Source organism: Dipodomys ordii, unplaced genomic scaffold (genome assembly GCF_000151885.1).
Source record: "Dipodomys ordii isolate 6190 unplaced genomic scaffold, Dord_2.0 Scaffold44, whole genome shotgun sequence".
Classification (NCBI taxonomy): Eukaryota; Metazoa; Chordata; class Mammalia; order Rodentia; family Heteromyidae; genus Dipodomys; species Dipodomys ordii.
Window position 1 is genome coordinate 1,138,059 of NW_012267260.1, and position 23,070 is coordinate 1,161,128.

At 39.5% G+C, this 23,070-nt stretch overlaps 2 protein-coding genes across 2 annotated transcripts in view; both read right to left on the reverse strand.

The window, feature by feature from the left end:
• The window catches only part of LOC105987804 (zinc finger protein 451-like), a 56,975-nt gene extending 41,227 nt beyond the window's left edge, over positions 1-15,748 (reverse strand). Inside the window, exon 1 of the mRNA XM_013019181.1 lies at positions 15,674-15,748. The gene's annotated coding sequence lies outside the window, so the exon portion shown is untranslated. The remainder of the gene's footprint in view (positions 1-15,673) is intronic.
• On the reverse strand, positions 12,268-15,748 carry LOC105987805. Its single transcript, XM_013019183.1, has 2 exons — positions 15,674-15,748; positions 12,268-14,290 (listed from the first exon to the last, which is right to left on the reverse strand). The coding sequence occupies exon 2, from the start codon at positions 14,285-14,287 to the stop codon at positions 12,800-12,802; it is 1,488 nt and encodes a 495-aa protein (XP_012874637.1). The 5' UTR covers positions 14,288-14,290; positions 15,674-15,748; the 3' UTR covers positions 12,268-12,799.
• Positions 15,749-23,070: the final 7,322 nt, after the last annotated feature.

Genomic DNA, 23,070 nt, shown 5'->3' on the forward strand with positions numbered 1-23,070 from the left:
AAGTGGCGCTGTGGCTCAAGTGGTAGAGCGCTAGCCTTGAGCTGAAGAGCTGAGGGACAGCGCCCAGGCCCAGAGTTCAGGCCCCATGACCGGACCCAAGGAAAAAAAAAAAAAAAAAAAATAGATTGGCCTTGATATTGAATTACTGAACGCTCAGGAAAGTGGGACTAAACTTGGTTTAACTGAGAAGTTTTTAGACAGGTTCTGAGCCAAGGATCATACTTCAAAGCAAACCAAAGCAGGAAAATCTGTGAAACTTCTTATATCCAATTAACCACTTAAAAAAAGCTGGGGGGGGAAAAAAAGCTGGAAGTACAGCTGTAGTTCAAGTGGTGGAGCCCCAGACTTGATCTAAAGAGCTGAGGGGCAGTGCCACCAGCCCTGAGCTTAAGCTAGACATATGTAGGGACCTTCTTCTTTTCAGGTAGACTATCCCCTCCCCCCAGACTTGATCTAAAGAGCTGAGGGGCAGTGCCACCAGCCCTGAGCTTAAGCTAGACATATGTAGGGACCTTCTTCTTTTCAGGTAGACGATCCCCTCCCCCCAGACGTCTCACTATGTAGCTTCAAACTTCAACTCAAGATCCTCTTGCCTCCACATGAATAGAGTTCAAAGTCAGCTGGGCACAAAGCTGGGAGACTTCACCTCCAACAATAAAAGCTGGGGATCATGTTGTACACCTGTCATCCTAGCTACATTAGAAACAGAAATAGAATATTTATGGTATGGGCCAGGTACAGGGAGACAATGAGATCCTATTAAAAAAATAATAAAAGGGATAGGGTTGTGGCTCAAATGGCAGAGTGCCTATCTAGCATCCATGAGCCCCTAAGTATAAATCTCAGTATTGCCAAGATAGATACAATATTTCACTGTCTTTTTGTCACTCACGGGCCTTGAACTTAGGACCTGGACACTGTCCGAGCCCTTTTGCTCAAGGTTAGCACTCCAACACTTTGAGCCACAGCTCCACTTCCAATTTCTGAGCAGTTAATTAGAGGTAAGAGGGCTGGGAAGGTGGCTCAGTGATAGAGAGCTTGCCTTGCATGCATGAGGCCCTGGGTTCAAGTCCTTGGCACCACATAAGCAGAAAAAGCTGCCAGTGGTGCTGTGGCTCAAGTGGTAGAGCGCTAGCCTCTAGCTAAAGAGTTGAGGGACAGCACCCAGGCCCAGTGTTCAGGCCCATGATTCACCAAAAAAAAAAAAAATTAGAGGTAAGAGTCTCATGGGGACTTTTCTGTCCAGGCTGGCATTGAACCATGATCCTCAGATCTCAGCCTCCTGAGTAGCTAGGATTATAGACATAAGCCACAAGCACCCGGAAAAACAATTCATTTTCTAAAGAATTACTTTAGTAGAAATATAAATCGAGGCACAGATATGGAGTAAATCTCACATCCATATAGGGTAATGGGATTAAGAGGAATGCACTCTGAAAAAACATTACCCACAGAGCGATGGTAACAAGCAGCTTATTAGCATGCACCAAAGGCACTTTCTGGCTACTGAAGAAGTCAGTAATAAGGGAAGACAAACTTGTAGAAAATAGGAGATTGAAAGACGGGGTGAGAGTTAAACAAAGAATAATCCTGCTGGGCGCTGGTGGCTCACGCCTGTCATCCTAGCTACTCAGGAGGCTGAGACCTGAGGATCACGGTTCAAAGCCAGCCCGGGCAGGAAACTCTGTGAGACTCTTATCTCCAATAAACCACTAGAAAACCAGAAGTGGTGCTGTGGCTCAAGTGGTAGAGCGCTCAGCTTGAGCTGAAGAGTGCAGGGGCAGTGCCCAAGCCCAGAGTTCAAGCCCCACGACCAGAAAAAAACAAACAAACAAAAGAACAATCCAGTGTTACCTCAATGTCAGTGAACACTAATAGCCTGAGGGAAAGTGATCACACCCTCCACTACCCTTGCCTTCTACAAAGGGGACCCTGCATTCAGACCGTCCAAGTAGAAATCAGTGGCCTAAGTGTAATGAAGTCATCCCACAAAGCTACCTGACCATGCAGTCGGCTGAAAAGAACTGCTGAAACAAATGCTTTAACTCAATCACAAAGCCTTTTATTATATTATAGTCCATGCTAAAACTTCAGTCTCCAGTTGGTTTGAAATTTGCATTTCCAAAGTTCTGGTTACCAGAAGCCCCTTTCTGCCCAACTGGTAACTCAAACCATAGCAGGACTAAAATGTGAAAAAGCAATCATTCTTCTCAATAACTTATACCCAAATACATAGAAAACAGAAGAAATAAACAGCAAAGCAGTACAACATTTATTCCACATCTCTACCAGCAAAATTTTGGAACCAGGAAACCCACCCATTTTTTTTTTTTTACAAAGCAAGCTCTTTCCCATCCCTGTTACCATTTACAAATACAAAGTACACAGAACATTTGCTTTTTATGAACAAAGTTAGAAACATACAGATATACTCCATTCTGTACTTTATTCTTAAGGGTACTATCACCAAAACTTACTAAGAAATTTCCTCTGTACTGTCTTGAGTAAACTTCCAGAATCTCTTTCTATAAAAATCCTTTCCTGGGGGTAGGAAGGTAGCTCAGTGGTAGAGCGCTTGCCTTGCATGCCTGAGGTCCTGGGTTCAATTCCTCAGCACCACATAAGCAAAAAGAAAAAAGCCGGAAGTGGTGCTGTGGCTCAAATGGTAGAGCACTAGCCTTGAGCTGAAGAGCTAAGGAACAGCGCCCAGGCCCAGAGTTCAGGCCCCACGACCGGACCCAAAAACAAAACAAAAAATCCTTTCCTAAGAAAATGACTGATCATCTTCTGTCAGTACAAGATGGACACACACACACACACACACACACACACACATTCTCTCTCTCTCGCTCTCTCAGAAAAAAATCATGCAACTTTGGAACATAGGATTTTTAAGTAACTCTGAATATCAAGTTGTGACAAGTGGGCTACTTTCTAACTCTGAGAGTCTCTGCAACAGGATTAAAAAGGAAAAAGAACACACGAGAAGAGAAAATGGGACAGTGGCAAGAGCAGCAAGTGAAGAAATTCAAAAGAAAAACTGGAAGCTGACAAAACATGTCTCAAGATTGTTGGAGATTCTACTGGCACAGGTTAACACAACAGTTCCTTCAGTAAAAGACCTCCAGATGTCACTGTAGGAACATAGTTATACCTTCATCTTTGCTAGATCCATCCGAAAACTCTTCAGAAGTAAACACCAAGGGAAATGAGCTCTATTTGGCTCCACTGAAGGTGGTGCTGGAAGACCACCTTGAAGCAACAGTATATGCACGGTGGGTGCCACACCATCTCGGTGCATTTACCCTGCTCATCTTCAAGGCTGTTCTGCACCAGTCATGAGAAGGCTCATTACTAAGGCTGCCCCCAGCTACAGGGGCAAAGTTCAGAACTCTGCTTGGGTTCAGTTCAAGAGAAAAAGGAATACATTGTTGTTATGTCCACAGTAGTCTAGGGACTTGAAGACTACTGTATCTTTACAAGAAAAGTTGGCTACACACTTAATATTCTATGAATATGTAAGAACTAACACATTTCATAAACATCCTTTATTCAGTCTAATCTTCATTTCTTTGTTCCTAAAGGGTCTTCCTTCTGAATCTGAAAGCAGATATATCTCAAGGAGGTATTCACACACTTGCTCTATTCACCTCAATGCCTAGCTGCTATTACCACCATTCCAACCATTTTTCCCCTGGTCATCCCCCAAAAAGTCAGTAGAAGCCCATACTTTAAAAACAGTTCACCAGAAGGAAAAAACTGGGAGAGTGAGGGAAGGGGTGACATTGTCCAAAAACAAATACACTCATTACCTGATTAATGTAACTGAAACCCTTCTGTACACCACCTTTATAATAACAATTTTTAAAAAATTCACCTGAACCCTCTAAGATGGTTCTCATTTTTATTCCAATATCATCTCAGCTTTTCCTCTAAAGAGAGTAGTACATTGTGTTGGTATTTGTATCTCTTAAGAGAATATGGTATCTTACTTAACCATTAGTATTCCCAGACCTTCTTGGGCACTGCCTTCATACATGAGGTATAAAAAAGATGTCTGGAAAATGAAAATGACTGTTTACAATGGAAAAATACCACTCATCAAAAATCTTATACCCTGGCTGGGAAGGTGGCTTGGTGGTACTGTGCTTGCCTTGCATGCATGAGGCCCTGGGTTTGATTCCTCAGCACCACATAAGCAGAAAAAGCCGTAAGTGGCACTATAGCTCAAGTAGTTTAAGAGCGCTAGCCTTGAGCTGAAGAGCTGAGGGACAGCGCCCAGGCCCCAAGTTCAGGCCCCATGACTGGCAAAAACAAAACAAAGCAACAAAAAAATCTTATACCTAGACACTCCAGCACTTCATTCTACCTTTACTATTTACTATTTATCATTTTCTTATGCTTAGTATGAGCACTTCTTAGCCTGTACTTGGGAAAGGACAATATTTATCTTCACACGTCTTTCATTTAGTCCATTATTAACTTGTCATATAGCCATACAACTGTCAACAAGGAGAATGTTACCCAATAACACAAAAGGAAGAGCTGTATGCTGTTTCACATGTTACAATGGATGTAGCCATTTATGCTCAATTATCATCCCACTTATAAGGAAGCACAGAAGAGACCAACAACACAGTTGTATGAGGAAAAAAATCCCCTATTGGGCCTCAGTGTTTTTCAAGGTTATTTCCAGGTACTACCCCATCCAAAGTAGAAAAACTGAAGCTCAGAATAGTAACTTGCCAAAATACTGAGATGAAGTCCTTTGGAATTCAAGCACTATGTGCTTTCCACCAATTCCACCTTCCTCCCATTGAGCCAGTACCTTAAATGCTAGCAAAAGTTTTAGTATATCTAAAACAAGGTAAGTATAGCAAACAAAAAAGTGGATCAAGAAAAGAAGCAGTCAGAATCGTGACTAAAATAAGCAGAGTTATGTGAAACACAAATCAATTGACTTGTCCTCAAGAGAAATGTTAGATGAGCACAAGAAACCCTCGTGACAGAACCAAAAATTTCCTGATCAGACAAGTGAAATAATCATGAATTAAGATATTAAAGACCAGGGGGTAGAGTACATCCAGAAACAGAAATTCAGTACATTTAAAATTAGTTTTTCAGAGGTCAGAGTTGAGGAGAAACTTCAAACAGAAACTGAAGTACAGAGCTGAACTGCAACTCTGCAGAGTGTCTGTATTAAAATTCACTAGCAGCACTTGAGCAAGATGTTTAATTTCATTCGGTTTTACTTTCTCTTCAGAAAAATAGGATGAATTTGTCTCAAGAGTGTCTAGTGCATACAGTGTATATTAATATAGAGTCTCTTTTCTACTTTCTTCCCAGAAAGAAAGCTGGCAATTACACATAAGACTATCAAGATAGTACCAGGATCTTTCAGAGTATATAGTGGACACCAAAACAGAAAAATCAATACTCTGGTAATTCTCAGTTAAAAATCTAAATGAGACTACTTATACAGTAACTGAATTCTACCAAAGGTAAACAGGATGAGCTCTACAACTAACGGAAACTTAAATGCTGTTTTTTCAAAGTAGTTGAAAATTAAAACTGTGTTTAATGGCTTGGGTAATGTGTTTATTCTGCCATCCACTTTATTGTTTCCTCACTAATTAAAAGATATATGAAAGGGCCACAAAATGACATTATATAAACACACTATAAATTATAATGCATAACTACATTACAAACAATGTAGTGTGAAAATCACTATAGATGAGGGCAGGAATTCTAGTTGTAGCCCATAAGATTGAATACAGATAGAACCAATCTTGTGGGTAACGAGAGAGAGCAGAAAGCATACAAAACTTTGAGGGAAAAAAATAGCATATAAAACTGAAACACGGTAATACTTGAAGCACTTAAGATCAAAATAGATTTCTTTGAAAGGATCACTACATATAAAATGTCAACATTTACTTCTACCAAGAAATATATTCAAGATTATTACAAAATACAACCTAAGAGAGCTTCAAAGCCCTAAAAAGAAAACCTGAGAACTTGAAATTCTTGACAAGTAATCAAAAAAAAAAAAACAATTTGGAACTCAGTTACCTGAACAAAACCAATAAAGCCCTTAAGACTTAAAGAAAAGCCGGGCGCTAGTGGCTCACGCCTGTAATCCTAGCTACTCAGGAGGCTGAGATCTGAGGATCGCGGTTCAAAGCCAGCCTGGGCAGGAGAGACCGTGAGACTCCTATCTCCAATAAACCACCAGAAAACCGGAAGTGGCGCTGTAGCTCAAGTGGTAGAGTGCTCGCCTTGAGCTGAAGAGCTGAGGGACAGCGCCCAGGCCCAGAGTTCAAGCCCCACGACCGACAAAAAAAAAAAAAAAGACTTAAAGAAAGCTGGTTAAAATATATCAGAGCTGTACTATAAAAACTTTTAAAAGATGAATTTAACCACAAATATTTGACCAAATATGTAAAAAAAATGAGAAAATAAAACTATTAAAGACCACTAAAAATAAAATCCAAGTTCAATAGCCAGGGAAAACTTTTGAGATTGGATTGGCTATGTATACTTTTTAAAAGGACATTACAAAAAACTGGAAAGTTTCTTACAATAATGCTTAAGATATTTAAACATACAACTACAAAGCCACACCAAAATGTGGTGTAGTATATACTGGCAGGACAAAAAATATAATCATGGTCAAAGAGAATATGAAAGAATGCTTTTAGGCAAAGGTACTGTGTATAGCAGAAGAAGATTTTAAAAAATAACAGCTCACAACCAGGCGCAGGTAGCTCGTGCCTATGCTAGCTACTCAGGAGGCAGAGATCTGAGGATCGCAGTTCAAAGCCAGCCAGGGCAGGAAAGTCTGTGAGACTCTTATCTCCAATAAATCACCAGAAAATTTTAAGGGATGCTGTGGCTCAAATGGTAAGAGAGCTGAGGGACAGTGCCCAGGCACAAAGTTGAAGGCCATGACCAACAAAAAACAAAAAAACACAGCTCACATCTGTAATTCTAGCTATTCGGGAGGATGAGATATGAGGATCACAGTTCCAGGCAAGCCTAGGAAAGTCTGAGACTGTCTCCATTTAAATGTGCACACGCACACATACATGCATGCATGCACGCACATACGCCCGCTCCTGTACACACATGCACACACACGCACATACACATTGAGCCAGAGCCAAAAGTGGAATCATTGGCTCAAATGGTAGAGAATGCTAGCCTTGAGCAAATATGCTCATGGACAATGCCCAGAATTAAAGACCCAGGGAAACACACACACACACACACACACACACACACACACACACTCAGACACACATGACCACTTTAAGATAGGTCCCACCAAAAGAAAAGAAAAACCCACATGATTTCCAACTTCTCAGTGCTACCAGACATTTTAGTTTTCAGTATATAAAGCCAAGAAAATGCAGACAAAGTATAAAAGTACTCTTCCACTAATAAGAGAAAAAAGATTTAATGAAACAATATTCTTATCATTCATCTGGGAAAGGAAATGCTATAGATTTGGTTTACAAATTCCTTATACATGAAAAAATAACCAAAAGGTCTGCATCCTTATGGAGTAATCATGTTTACTGACAACTGCCACCTGTGTGTTTTAAGTGAAAAAGGAGGACTGGTTTGCATATCTACTAAAAACCATGATGAATGATGCGGCCAACTGCATGATGATGTACATAAGATAGACACGACACAACTGATGTGACTATCAATCACTGGTCTAGCTATCTACACTACATACATCATGGTAAACTTCAAGACAAAGAAACCAAAACAGTGCAAGACTGAGGCAAAATACATCTCACATTAAAAAATGTTTTTAGTTACTGCACTCTGTATTTCTGAAAACATCTATAATTTTAAGCTTTTATCAAAATCCCAATTATAGTGAATGCCTTACTTAATTCTGTTTATATCAATGACCAATTCTACAAATAAGAAAGGATTATAGCTTGTCATATTCAGCTTCCTTCTCTACAATACCTGAGAGATTATCCTGGAATTAGGCCCTAAGGACAGTATCAATCAGGCCACTTAGGTATAATGCAGTAAATTATTGGCATTGTACTAAATAGTATTATGAATAGCCTGAGTTTAAACCTCCCTCAAAATGACGCTTAGAAAACTAAGTAAATTAATGGAATTATAATAAAGAAGCTGCCACACAGGCCTCCAAGTTCAAATGTAACTGTAGTGATAAGAAAGCTGTGTGTTTATGTATACGAGTTTACTGCTTTATTTTTTAATGTCCTTATTTTTCTAAATAAACATTTCAATTTACCAAATATAACAAGGTTAGAAATAAGACAAACAATAAGAAAATCTATGATATACAGAGAAAAAAACAAATCTACCTTACTGCCAAGAAAGTTGGGCCAATCACTATAAGTTAAATAAGGAAGTACTCTACAACCCTCTGAAAAAAAACAACAGTGCTATCTATAAGAAAAACAAGCTGGATACCAGTTGCTCACGCCTGTAATCCTAGCTACTCAGGAGGCTGAGATCTGAGGATCATGGTTGAAAGCAAGCATGAGCAGGAAAGTTTGAGACTCTTACCTCCAATCAACCATCAAAAAAGAGTAGAGCTGTAATGTAAGTGATAGAGAGCTAGTCTTAAACAAAAAGCTCAGGGACAGCACCTCAACCAACACACACACACATATACACACACACACACACACAAAATCAAAAATAAATAAAAATTAACATTCAAAAGGAGAGTACATTTAAATAGTGCAAAAATATAATAAACTAAAGGATTAAGTCACTATACAAAATTCACATAAATACCACCAGCAATATAGGCAAGACATCAAAATTTAAGTTTCAAACACAAGTGTGACATTTAAAAAGGCACTTCCTAACAATTAATGCAAATAATATTTCTCTGTACATAGTAACTGTAAGAAATCATAGACTCCACATAAGGTCAAGAAATAGCATTATGAAAAAGAGTATTAGACATCTTTTATAGGAAATACCAATTATAAACTTGCAATTATTCCAAGGCCTCCTTAAAAAAAACAATCCAAAGGTACGTTCCATCAGGTCAGCTTAATAGAGAACTTTGACTCAGGCTCTGCACAAGGCCAGTACGACATTTTTTTTTGTTTTTTCTTAATGAATTATGTATTCTACTAGGGTTGTATCCTTACATCAGATACCTACTTTTAGTTTTCTAATACCATCATCATTGAAGTATGCAGATTTAAAAGAATCAGCCAGACATTAGATCATGCCTGTAATCCTAGCTACTCAGGAGGCTGAGATCTGCAGATCATGGTTCAAAGCCAGCCTGGGCAATCAATTAATCACCAGAACACCAGAAGTGGTGCTGTGACTCAAGCAGTTTAGTGCTCACTTGGAGCTGACTGGAGTTCAAGCCCATAATTGACCAAAAAAAAAAAAATCAGGTAACAGATTAAGAATATTGGGGTAAACTGGGTGCCGGAGGGTCACGCCTGTAATCCTAGCTACTCAGGAGGCTGAGACCTGAGAATCGCAGTTCAAAGCCAGCCCGGGCAGGAAAGTTCATGAGACTCTTATCTCCAATAAACCACTAGAAAACCGGAAGTGGTGCTATTGCTCAAGCGGTAGAGGGCCTTGAGCTAAAGAGCACAGGGACAGCGTCCAAGCCCAGAGTTCAAGCCCCATAACCAACAAAAAGAAATATATATATATATATATATATATATATATATTGGAGTATTGTTTCTTCTAGTCAAAAACTACTTCTGCATTATTGCCATCATCAAACAAATGTCAATTATTAAGTTACCTATTTGATCACTAATTTACTGACTTCCTGGTTCTTTCAATTTCAGAAAATTTGATTTTCTGGAGATGCTCGAGCTTACCAATTGCAGGGATTAGGTAGTGTTGCTTTTTTTTTTGCTGAGAAACATAAATATGAGAAGAACAGAACAGCAATGCTATTAAAAATATTCAAGATGAGGAACTAAATGTGTGGATCAAGTGGTAGAGCACCAGCCTTGAACAGAAGAGCCAAGTGAGAAAAGCAAGACCCTGAATTCAAGCCCCAGAACTATCCCCCACCCCCCAACTGAAATGAGTGTTGTAGTACAAGCATGTAATCCCAGCATTGAGGAGGCTAAGGAAAAGGATAGCAAGTTTGTTTCAAACCAACCAAAGGAAAAACAAAATAAGGTGGCCTGTACAATATTGTTAATATATTTAACACTGATGAACTAGATAATTAAGGTGCTTAGTTTTATGTGCTTTCTTTTACTACAATATAAAAAGGGGAAAAGGAAAAGCACACTAAATGGAAATGTCAAAACAGCTTCAAAAAACACATCTTCAAGTGTTCTTTATTTTGTTTTAGTTTTTAGAAAACAAGGGTATCTCAGATATCATAAAGTCTGTTTGACATACAATCTAAGAAGGAAAGGGAGAACTGGAGAAGTGCAGTTTCATGTAGCCTGAACTAGCTGGAAACACCTATGTGCAGCCAAAGAAAACCACTCCAATGTCTCTTTCTCCAGTGAGATCCAGGTGCCTAGTCTTTTCTCAAAAGAAATTGTACTGCCAATGTCAAGAGCACAAGATTGTTCCACTGTTCCAGTTCACATCCATATATGACTTCTTAGGCCTGTGATTCAAGTAATCAGTGCTCTTCCAGAGTTCAACTTGAAATTTCAAGTTTGTAGAGCACTGACATGGACCTAAGCAAACAGAAGTAGAACTCTGTGGAATATGTAGAAATACCAGGTTAAATATTATCTCTGGCCAGGTGCCAGTGGCTCATGCCTGTAACCCTAGCTACTCGGGAGGCTGAGATCTGAGGATGACGGTTCAAAGCCAGCCTGGACAGGAAACTCCGTGAGACTCTTATCACCAATAAACCACGAGAAAATGGGCGCTGGGGCTCAAGCAGTAGAGTGCTAGCATTGAGTTGAAGAGTGCAGGGATAGCATCCAAGCCCAGAGTTCTAGTGCCATGACCAACAAAACAAAAAAAAATTAATTCTGGATGTAACCTGGCTAAATTTACTAAATGTTTATCAAGAATAATTCAGGCTTCATGTACAAATAGGATTAATACAGGACCCTAAATTCATCTGACAAAAAATTTCCTTCAAATAGGGAAATTTTTTATTTCAATTGCTATGGCACAAACAAATAAAAAATAGATGTAAAGGGCATGGAATTTGGTTAGGATGGTGAGGAGGGGTGAGATTCCAATAAAACTACTAAAAGGTATGTGTCACAGAAAATGTCAATCACTTAGAACTATGGAAAGAAGAAAAAAATGACATAAACCCTTCAACAATTCTGTATTCCACTAGTAACACCTTGATCAAGCAATTTTTAAAAGGCAGGTGTTTAACAAGTCAAGAAGTTATAGAACTGTAAGTCTGTCAAAAAGAAAAAACCATTGGCTGCCATGCAACCACCACCAGGTGCTGTGTTCAGACCCCTCACAGGACATTTTCTCCACTCCCGAAGTCATGCTGTGAAGATAAGGATCCGGGCCTAGTATACCATACAGCCACAGTCTCAAGAGTAAAAAGAAGATACTATAACATTTTTAACTGAGGTATCTGATGCAAGCTCCAGTATGATGGAAAACTAGTATTGGGAACAAAGATTAAGTAGTCTCTTTCAATAAGTCTGTCTACATTGTGATAAATTAACCAAGAATATGTCACCGAAGTCTTGATTTTAGCCTTTCAAGAAATCATTACCAGTTATCAGTTAGATATCCAGAAGCAGTTGTGTGGCTCAATGTCTTTACAATGTTCAGTCATGCTTTACATCTTAAGGATTTCAGTCAGGTCTCTATTATTCCTCATTTCAATAGGGGATAAGATTGTCAGGCATTCTTAGAATTCTTATTCTTGAAGAGTTCAGATTTGCCAATCTGCATAATTGAAATATCCTTTATTTCCAGGGCACTGACACAAAAATCCTCCATGTTTGGAGTGTGGTACAACACCAAGCTCAAAAGAATTAAGTGTTTCAAAGATAGGTTTAAGAAGGCCAGCTAGGTGAAAGACCCAGATTAAGTGAGACCTCTGACAGTCTAGAGCTTGATGGGTCAAAGACTAGGACTGATGACAGTAAGTACCTCACATGTAGTCTCATAAGTGGTGACAGTATAGTGGCCATCAGTCTTGATGAAGACAGCTTCTATAAAAATTTCTATACAGTGCTGTTATAGATAGAAAATTTTTCTACCAAGTTGGTGTCCATGGTATACCTATGACATCTAGCCACTCCAACTGAGAGCAAATAGATTTAGCAGTATTTTACTTTAATTCCTGTTGGCATATAGCTTAATGTCTGATTGTGCAGTCTCACAGAGCATGGTATCATGGTAAGTGTAAGATCCATTATTCTTTGCTGATCTGTCACACTCAAGCCTGAACAAGGAAACATTGATGACCTAACCACGAAGGATTTACCTCTAGTCTAGTAGCAGATGTTTTCAGATCCAATATTTGCCAGTCCTAAGTTTATCAAGAAGACTTCCCTAAGGAAGAAATCTATGTATTTTCCTATCATCACGCAGATTCCCAAGTGTCCTCCTCTGAACTAAACCCTTCTGACAGCAAAGTCCCCACTAATCACTTGGCCAATGAAGCCCATGTCTTTTATTATTTATTCCATTCCAAAAGTCTAGAGTTCAAGCATTAGCTGAGGTCACTACAGATATATATTGTTTTTGAGATGATCTCCTGCCTATAGAGCCTGTCTGATTGGGGAAAGAACAAGGAAAATAGGTTCTTGAATGAAATATTATGCTGATGAACATAGACAGGTTATTAATTCTTGTACCCATAGCGCTCAGCAGACTCTCCCTTTTTTCTATGTCTATAGGGGTGGTTTCGGGATTTGTACCAATCCCCTTTAGAGTAACCACTACTGTGATAATGGGTTTTATGATCATGTCTATAAAGGTATCGATGCTGGTTATAATACCTATTATGATCCTTACAATCATTTCCTTTAATACTGTTTTGTTCTGCAACCACAGCATTTGCATCTTGTCCAAAAAGGGAAGTACCATCAAAAGGCAAGTGTAAGATCTTCTCCTGGGTTTTTTTAGTGAGTGATGTAAGTCGAAGCCAAGCTTGCCTTCTATAATCTATTGCCATGGCCATCACTCTGACTACAGAGTCCATTATGTCCCTAGTAGTACAAAGTTGCCAAAGGCCTGCATCCATGCCATCAGATATTATACACTTTGCTTTTCCACGATCAAATTCTGGGTCATGAACTAGATCCTCCATGTCTTCCCATAGCTTACGCTGATACTGAGTCATATAAGCCAAGTAGCTGGCAGCTCGAGCTGCAATGGAGGCAGCATGGTAGAATCTACAACCCATGACTTCCATTTCTTTTGAGGTAGAATCTAGAGGAGATGTTGTGTTTCCTCTTTTGCTGTGCTCTAATGCTTCTACAATAGGGCCCTCAGCTGTTGGACTTGGTTGGAAAGGAGAGGTGTCCTTGGACACAGGATATACTCTGTGTCCCATGAAGGAAGAAGGATGGCAATCAGCGGGATCTTTAAAAACTTCAGAAGTGGCAATTCTCAAAAGTGGATGCAATGGAGGAACCAAGCGTTTTTTAGAGGTCACACAACCAGGTTTCCCTCCGCATGTCTCAGCTTCAGACCGTAATGTGACCCTTTTTATAACACCTCTTTGCTCCATTCTCTTCAAAAGACCTGTGAAACTAGATTGAGTGGGGTCAGTTGTCTCTCCTTTGTCATCAGCTGATGGAGAGTTGCAATCAGCCTCTTCTTCAACTGTAGGCATTTCCTTAGAGGTGGAAATGTCCCAAGGAAGTGAGGAGTGCTCACTTGGCCTAGAATGATGAAATCTAAAACAGCTCCTGGACTGAAGATCACGTATCACTCGGGACATCTCAGCCACTTGTGTCTGGAGATAGAGGATGGCATCCTGCCCATGCTGTGAAGCTGTAGGCAATTCCATGGGTAAATCCTCTTTGGCTTCAGAAGAGGCCAAAGATTCTTGGGGAACCAGAACTGGAGATGAAGGCAGCATCTGATAACTTTCTGATGACTTGGGTGTGTCTGTCTCAGAGATCTTAGTATCTGTATAATTGTGATTATTTTTCTGGTTCTCCAATGTGTTCTCAACAGAGCAAAGTTGAGAAACTATCCTTTGTGGACTGTTGGCACAACTCCCAAAGGAGGAGCTGCTGTCTCCAATGGTAAGAGGAATACTGCAGTTAGAGCACTTTTCTGGGCGATGATTCTCAGAGGATGGCAACTTAGATGCAGGCATTCTCTGGGTTATCCACATGAACAAGAAAACCAAGGAAGAAAAAAAATATGCTTTTAACTTTCAAGTGCAGAGATGCATGTCCAGTAAGTTGAACTCAATTTTTAAATTATTGTAAATGAAAATGAAAGACCCAATCCACTAAAGGTCAGTAAAGAATAGCAGACATCAAATCCACACACTTCAATATCTCCAGCCCCAACAAGAACTACAGGCAATAATAGTAGGACTGTCTATGAAAAAGTAGAGACTAAAAGTTACGCTCAGTTCAAGTGATGCTATCCTAGTCTACTATTTGTCCTAAGCTAAGATGAGGTGGTGAGGTCACTGGTGAGAAAAAATTTCCTATTCAAAAAGTAGAAGCTAGCAGAAACTTGAGGATCAAGACCCATGGAAAAGAAACAAAATTTCTCAAAAACCCTTATTATTGTTCCTTTACAACTTCTGTCACTAACTGCTCCCCATGAATAACAAAGCTTCTCAGTTAAAAAGTCATACTTTATGGTTTGTAATTTTAAGGAGCTTATTGTATGTATCTGTTATCTAGTTTTGTTTTCACAATAACCCTGTGAGGCAGGCATTATCCTCATTTGGTTTATAAAACAAGAAAACACATTGAGGTTAAAACACTATTATTTATCAGCAGTTGTAGGATGTAAAGCCAAGTTTTCTGATTCAAGTCCAGGTCCCAATCCCCCATATCATAGAGCAACAAATTTTCTGGCCGCCTTTAGGAAGAATCGGGAATTCTTTAATTCATCAAGAAAACAATCCATTAATAGAATTTTAGACTAAGGCAAATCAAATCAAAATTGTGACAAAAAGCCAACTACTCAATTCTTACCATAAGGAAACCCATAACCACCAAGGCACACATAAGATTAGTAATTCTAATTATGTGTGGGCAAGAGGAAGCTAAAAGTGATGAAGAATAAAGTAATATAGCAGCATTAAACCACTTTCCACATTCCATTTCTAAACAATCTTCATGCATCTTTTCCTCTAAGATAAAACAAATTTTCTGTTGCCACATGATTACAGAAGGAAAGGGTCTAAATCTAAAGAGATGAGAGTTAAAGAAAGAAGAAAGGTATCTAATTAAAAAACAAAAACTTGCAGTTCAAGCCCCACAACCAACCCCCCCCAAAAAAAAGAAAACTTGCAGTTTTTATTATATTTCCCTTTTACATCAGGTATCAGAACTTTCTAGTCATTTTATCTTTCCACACCCTCACTGAAAGTAGAGAAACAAAACTGGAAACAGATGGATTACCTATTATGATCTATTTCTAACAGAAATATAACACATAGGTGATTTGTTAACTCAATTTGGAAAATGCCTCTTAACATATACAATGAGAATGTACAAATTAAATACCATGTACTTACATCACTACGAGAGGTGCTTGGCTCTTCATCATCACTACTGACCAGATCAATGTATTCAAGAACTGGTCTTAATGGTCCTTCCTGTAATTGAGCAAATTTACAAGTCAAGAACAAAAATTCAAATCAAAGTAATATTTAACTTTCTGAAGGCTGGGAATGTGGCTTAGGGATAGAGTGCTTGCCTAGCATGCATGAAGCCCTGGGTTTGATTCCCCAATACCACATGAACAGAAAAAGCCAGAAGTGGCACTGTGGCTCAAGTGATAGAGTGCTAGCCTTGAACAAAAGAAGAATAAGGACAGTGCCCAAGACCTGAGTTCATCCGGACTGGCCAAAAAATTAAAAAAAAAAAAAAAGTAAAAACTTTCTGTAGTAGGGAAGTTTGTTTGTTGGGATTGGCTCTGAAGAAGCCTTAAGGAAGCAGAAAATAAGAAAAAAGGGTGAAGAAAGTAATTCAGAATACATAAAAAATGAAAAGGCTGGGCATGGTGGCCTGTCTATAATCCCAGCACCAAAGAAATTAAAGCAACACTGTAAGTTTGAAGACAGGCAAGGCCACATAGCAAGTTCCAGGATAGAAAACAGATTTGATGCTTTTCAGAAATAAGTATAAGCAGTCTGTTGTTAATATATCTTAGTGATCACTAGCTAGTGATATTTCTAGCTCAGTGGTAGAGCACTTCTCTATCATATGCAAAGTGGAAGAAAGAAGGAGAGGGGGAAGGGAAAGGAAAGAAGAGAAACGAGAGAAGGTTTTTCCTTGTTGGTGCCACCTGGGCTTGAACACAGGGCCTCAAGCTTCCTCACTTTGCTTTCTCATCTGGCATTCTACCACACAAGGCATGCCTCTGGCTCAACTTTTTGATGGGGTATTTTAGAGATAGAGCCCTGCAAACTTTTCTGCCCCTGCTAACCCTGAATCACCATTCTCTAGATTGGAACAATCTGAGTAGGTATGAGCCACTTGGACCCAGCAGAAACATGGAAATCTTTGAGAGCTTAGTTTCATATCATACCTCCTAGAGTAGAACATCAAAGCTGAATTATTCTCTAAACTTTCCACTCATAACTTCTTCAGACCTTTGACCCTTAAACACCAGGGAGAAAAGTCTTTTTTTTCTCTACAGGCAAAAGGGAATAAAGGCTAAGAGTAGTGGTACATGCCTATAATCCCAGCACTCAGTAGGTTAAGGCACAAGTTCTAGATCAGCCTAGACTATGTAACAAGATCCTGTCTTAGAAAAAGTAAAAATATGGTGGAGGGCTCAATAAATAATATTAAGGTGTGAATAACACTGAGCCGAGGCATAGGAATGCTAATCAGAGCTGACAGTGGTGATGGTAAAGAGCAAGGCACTAGCTAGGCATTAATGGCTCATGCTTGTAATCCAAGCTACTCACTCAAGAGGCTGAGATCTGAGGATCGTAGTTCAAAGCTAGCCAAAGCAGGAAAGTCTATGAGACTATTATCTCCAATTAACAACCAGAAAACGAGCAGTGGAGCTGAGTTTCCAGACTCACAACCCCCTAACCCCCAAAAAAGAGTGAGGTAGTGCATATATAAGAAAATATGGTTAAGGGGGTGGGGGACGACAGGTTCTTCATGGGTTAGAGATTTCAATTTCAGTAACTAGAAGAATACTAATGCCATTGGGTTAAATTTGGAATGCTGAGGTTTTTCTGGACATAATGGGTTGAGCACAACAGTACACACAGGTATCGAGAACACAGCTGGAAATGCAGGCCTGCAATGTGGGGCTAGGAACACTCCTAGAAGGAACTTAGGTGTGAGAAGAGGACCAAACTACACAATTGAACTGCAACATGCTGTCACATCAAGTTGTGAGGGTAAAATGTGAACTAATGCACTGGATACCAAGAAGAACGCAGCAAGAATCTGGCAATCAGACATTTCTGAATGCATCTTTAGAGAGCAATGCTAAAGAAGGTAGGGAGCACAGAAGCCCTAGACTGAACAGAAACCTAAGAACAGAAAAGACAATGGAAAAGATTAACAAGGCAAGATTAACAGAAAAGATCATCAGTAAAGATAATTCCTTTGAGAGAAATCTAGGGAGGAAGGGGCTTACACCTATAATCCTAGCAGACAGGAGACAGAGGCAGCAGGATCGGCTGGATCAACAAACTACATAGCAAGACTTTGTTCTCAAAAAATGATTTTAGAAACAATTGTCACCCTCCTGCTCCAGTTTCCCCAATACTGGGATAATGAGCATTACAGGTACATATCACCACACACAGATTTTAGGAGCTTATTATACTATCACCGAAAGAGTAAACTAAGAAAGACCTCAAATGACCAAAAAGAGAGAGAAAAAGGCACAATTTCTGCAAACACAGAGTAGGTGTAGGGAAGCTAGTCATGGTGGCATACACTTATCACCCAGAACTTAAGTAGCTCAAGAGGCAGGAGCCTGGGCCCCATACAGATCCTATCTCAACAAAGAAAGAAGCAAAACACAAGGGGAAGAATGATTTAAAAAAAAAAAACAAAAAAGTTACAAATTGTATTAAAAAGTAGCTGAGGGGCTGGGAACCTTGCTCAGTGGTAGAATGTTGGCCTTGCATGCATGAGGCCCTGGGTTCCATTCCTCAGCACCACAAAAGCAGAAAAAGCAGGAAGTGGCACTGTGGTTCAAGTGGTAGCATTAGCCTTGAGCTGAAGAGCTGAGGGACAGCGCCCAAGCCCAGAGTTCAGGCCCCACAACCGACCAAAAAAGAAAAAAAAAAAAAAAAGTAGCTGAATACCGGGGTCAGAGCTCAAGTAGTATCACACTCCCTGCCCCCACAACACACACACACACACACACACACACACACACACACACACTTGCAGAGAGCTGAGGATGTAGTTCAGTGGTAGAGCACTATCTAGCATATACAAAGACATGGTCTTATTTCCTTCATCTTAAAAAAATTAAGCCAGGCGCTGGTGGCTCACGCCTATAATCCTAGCTACACAGGAGGCTGAGATCTGAGGATCATGGTTCAAAGCCAGCCTGGACAGGAAAATCTGTGAGACTTTATTGCCAATTACCCAACAGAAAACTGCAAGTGATGCTGTGCTCAAGTAGTAGAGCGCTAGCCTTGAGCTGAAGAGCTGAGGGACAGGGCTCAGGCCCAGAGTTCAAGCCCCATGACCAACACACAAAATTAATTAACAAAACTTAAAGAACTACCTTTAGAAATAGTGGAAAGGCAAAAAGTAAAAAGATGACAAAGACTGACAGGAATTCACTAACAGAATGAACCACGTACAGTGATGTGACCATTTATGAACCACAAAATGACAATTTCATATGAATCAGTGGTTAAGACAAAAGAACTTTTAAAAATCAAAGATTAAAAAATCCAAAACAGAAAAAAAAATCAAGTTATTATTTATTGATGACATATTGATGACAAGTGGCAGAGTAACAGGGTAAGAAGAGGAGGCTGCCAAAGAGACAAGCAGAAAATGAAAAAATAAAGACAAGTACCCTGAGGGAAAAGATAGCCTACCTAAAAACCCAGTGCTCTTTAGCTGACTGTGCAGACACAGAACTGCCACCACAACCAACTTTAGAATCAGAACATTTCGTACTTCACTTATTACTCATTAGCAGTTACTTTATTAATCAATAGTTAGGTCAGGCATGGTGCAAGTTTTTCATGCATTGTATATCTTCCAACCTCTATAACTGCTTTACAAACAAATATTATTATTACTATTTTTAAGGTCATTACTACTATTATTACCCCATTACACAAATGATTTAAACTGAATGAAATATACCTGATTCTCTCAACTCGTTATTGGCTATGTAGCCCCTGTAATTCTGAAGTACTTCAAAGTATAAATTCTATTTTTAAAACCCTAAGTTTCTGGGACAACAGAGTAGGAGAAAAAAGATATTCCCCACTTCTGAATATTTCATAACATGAACCAAAATTACTTCCCAAGAAGTAATGTGTATAATACAAGTATCAAGAAAAAGTTCTGTTATGATTACTACTTATATCTTTAGCAAGTACAAGTGTATGTGGCCCATGGTATTTTTTGTGAAATCATGCTACCAACTAATACATCATTTTCATGTTTTTGTATTGGGTCCAGTCGTGGGGCCTGAACTCTGGGCCTGAGTGCTGTCCCTCAGCTCTTCAGCTCATGGCTAGCACTCTACCACATGAGCCACAGTGCCACTTCTGGCTTTTTTCTTTTTGGTTATGTGGTGCTGAGGAATCAAACCCAGGGCCTCATACATGCAAGGCAAGCGCTCTACCACTGAGCCACCTTCCCAGCCCCTTGCGCCACTTCTGGCTTTTTTTCTTATGTGGTACTGAGGAATCGAACCCAGGGCCTCAGGCATACAAGGCAAGCGGTCTACCACTGAGCCACCTTCCCAGCCCTTAAAAAAAACAAAGGATTTTTTAGTCATATAAATGCATGCAGGGGATGGTAGAGGAAAAACAGAGGAGGCAACAATGCTTGATAAGAAATGTACTCATTACCTTGCTCATGTAATTGTAACCCCTCTGTACAGAATTTTAACAATACAAAATTTATTTTAAAAAAATAAACGCACAGAGGAGCATGACAAGATTTTAGGAACATAGATGAATACTTGTAAGGAAATAAAAAGCTTCCATTCCACGGGGGCTGGGAAGATGGCTCAGTGGTAGAGCGCTGGCCTTGCATGCCTGAGGCCCTGGGTTCGATTCCTCAGCACCACATAAGCAAAAAGAAAAAAGCCGGAAGTGGCGCTGTGGCTCAAGTGGTAGAGTGCTAGCTTTGAGCTGAAGAGCTGAGGGACAGCACTCAGGCCCAGAGTTCAGGCCCCATGACCAGACCTTTAAAAAAAAAAAAAAAGCTTCCATTCCTGCTAGGCACCGGTGGCTCACTCCTGTAATCCTAGCTACTCAGAAGACTGAGATCTGAGAATCACGGTTCAAAGCCAGTCTGGGCAAGAAAGTCAATCAGACTCTTATCTCCAATAAACCACCAGAAAACTAGAAGTGGCACTGTGCCCAAGTGGTAGAGCACTTGCCTTGAGCTGAAGAGCTGAGGGACAGCACCCAGGCCCAGAGTTCAAGCCCCATGACTGAAGAAAAAAAAATAGCCTCCATTCTGTAATTAGGAATTGATTTTCAAAAACAAAACACCGATTTTCTATTTAAAAATAGATATATTTAAAGCGGTCATCCAAAAAAGTGGTCTACTTCAAAGATAAAACAGTGAATATAAATTTGAGAATGAATTTAAAAAATAACCTAAAACTGAAAATAATTCATTAAGGGTTCTCTCAGTATCCCATATGATAAAGTTAGAGTTATATTTTATTTCTGCAGTAATGTTCAGATCAAAAGATTTCAAGCAGCTCCCAACTCTATGATTAAAATTTAGTCCAACACACAAGATTTGTGTGATCTGGCCCATCTCCCCTCTTCCACTTTAAAAACTAAGAGAAAATTTAAAAATAAAAACCTCTCATCCTCCTGAACTACAAATAATTGTTTCCCTATTTCTGGAAAATCTGGTAAAAGATGAGTCTCAAAGATAGAAACATGGTTAAAAGGCAGATTACTTGGAAAATAGGAGCAATGCACTCAATTTTTAAACAAAATTGTTATGGTTACATTCTGTTTATTGATTTGGGTCCTGCCCATGTACAAATCAAAGACATTTATGAATTGTACATTTTTCTTTTCTTTTTGTTTTTGTTGGTTGTGGCTTGAACTCTGGACCCTGGTGCTGTCCCTGAGCTCTTCAGCTCAAGGCTAGGGCTCTACCACTTGAGCCACAGAGCCACTTCCAATTGTACACTTTTCTACCTCATAAAATATAAAGTGCTCATTTTTGTATCTTTTGTCTCCTATCTTTTAGCATACTGTCTTTGGCTTCAGGTTCTATATTTTGCCAAACACAAAAATTCTATTGTGCTACCATATAAAGTGCTACAAAACTCAAATTTCATGGTTTCGTTCTGCAACATTGTAAATTAGTAGTGACATTATAATGTGCTTTAATCTGAAAAGCTCTTTCACCTCTAGTGGAGAAGCAATTACCTCCAGAGTAAAATAATGGGATTGTGTTGCAGAATGTAGGATTCTCTTTACGATTTTGTTTTTGTTGTTCTTTGTTTGGGCTTTTTAAGATCTCATGATGTAAGCAGGCAGGTCCAGAATACCCTACACAGGCTGAGCTGACCTCAAAATCACAATCCCCCTATCATGGCCCTCACTGTGCTCTATTTCAGATTGTATTTAAAATTAAGCAAACAGTATCATTAAGTTGTATCATTTCAACTCATGGTGAAGTTTTTCATAGGCTTCCTGTTTGATTACACTTAAAACAGGTAATTGATTTTCAATGAGAATTGTTAAACCATTACACCTTTCTCTGAAAAGGGATAAAATATTTTATCAAGCTGAACATAAAATACACTGTACATTATATCTTTATCCTCGATACAACGTGATTTGTATTGGTCACTGGTGGCTCATGCCTGTAATCCTAGCTACTCAGGAGACTGAGATCTGAGGATTGCAGTTCAAAGCCAGCCCAGGCAGGAAAATCCAAGAGGCTCTTAGTTCCAATAAACCACCAGAAAAAAACCCGGAAGTAGCGCTGTGACTCAAGTGGTAGAGCACTTGCCTTGAGTTGAAGAGCTCAAGGACAGAGCTTAGGCCCAGAGTTTAAGCCCCACGACTGAGAAAATAAAATTGAAACTACAAGACTTTTAAACGAGCACAATAAATTGTACTAAACAATAATAAGCTGTGAAGAAATTCTAAATTCTTATTTTTACAAAATTTCTCAAAATGCCATAGTTCAAAAAGTGTTACTTCTACTTTTATTCCCATAAACATCAAGATGACGACTCTGCATAAATGAGTCGGGAGAGCCTCAGAGTCTTCATCAGTCATGGAAAGCTACTATCGAACAGTGACACACAATCAAGGAGGAGGGTACTGGTCTACAGTACAGGGTTATTTCTCTACCCCTAGCCCCAAATCCTCTAAGTAAATGTGTATTAGCCCTAGGAAGAAAACATACTCATTAGTCATGTAGTCACATCCAATTCTTTGAAGGCTGTTGCTTCAACTTTTACATTAGATGGCCAACATCCACAAATTCCTATCAGACTGGTGCTTGGAGAAAAAAAAACAACCCTCCTAACACTGTGGCACCAAATTGCAACTACAGGACTGCACAAACACACCAAGCATAGACAACATAGAAACAACAAGTGAGTATCATCCAAATTACACTACACGGCTTTTCTCCCCAAATTAGTGTTTTATGAAGTGTGTTTTCACACCCCAAATGAAACCTCTTGGCTGACCCTGGATTTGACACAGTAAATCCGGGGACGGGAACGGGGGGGGGGGGGGGG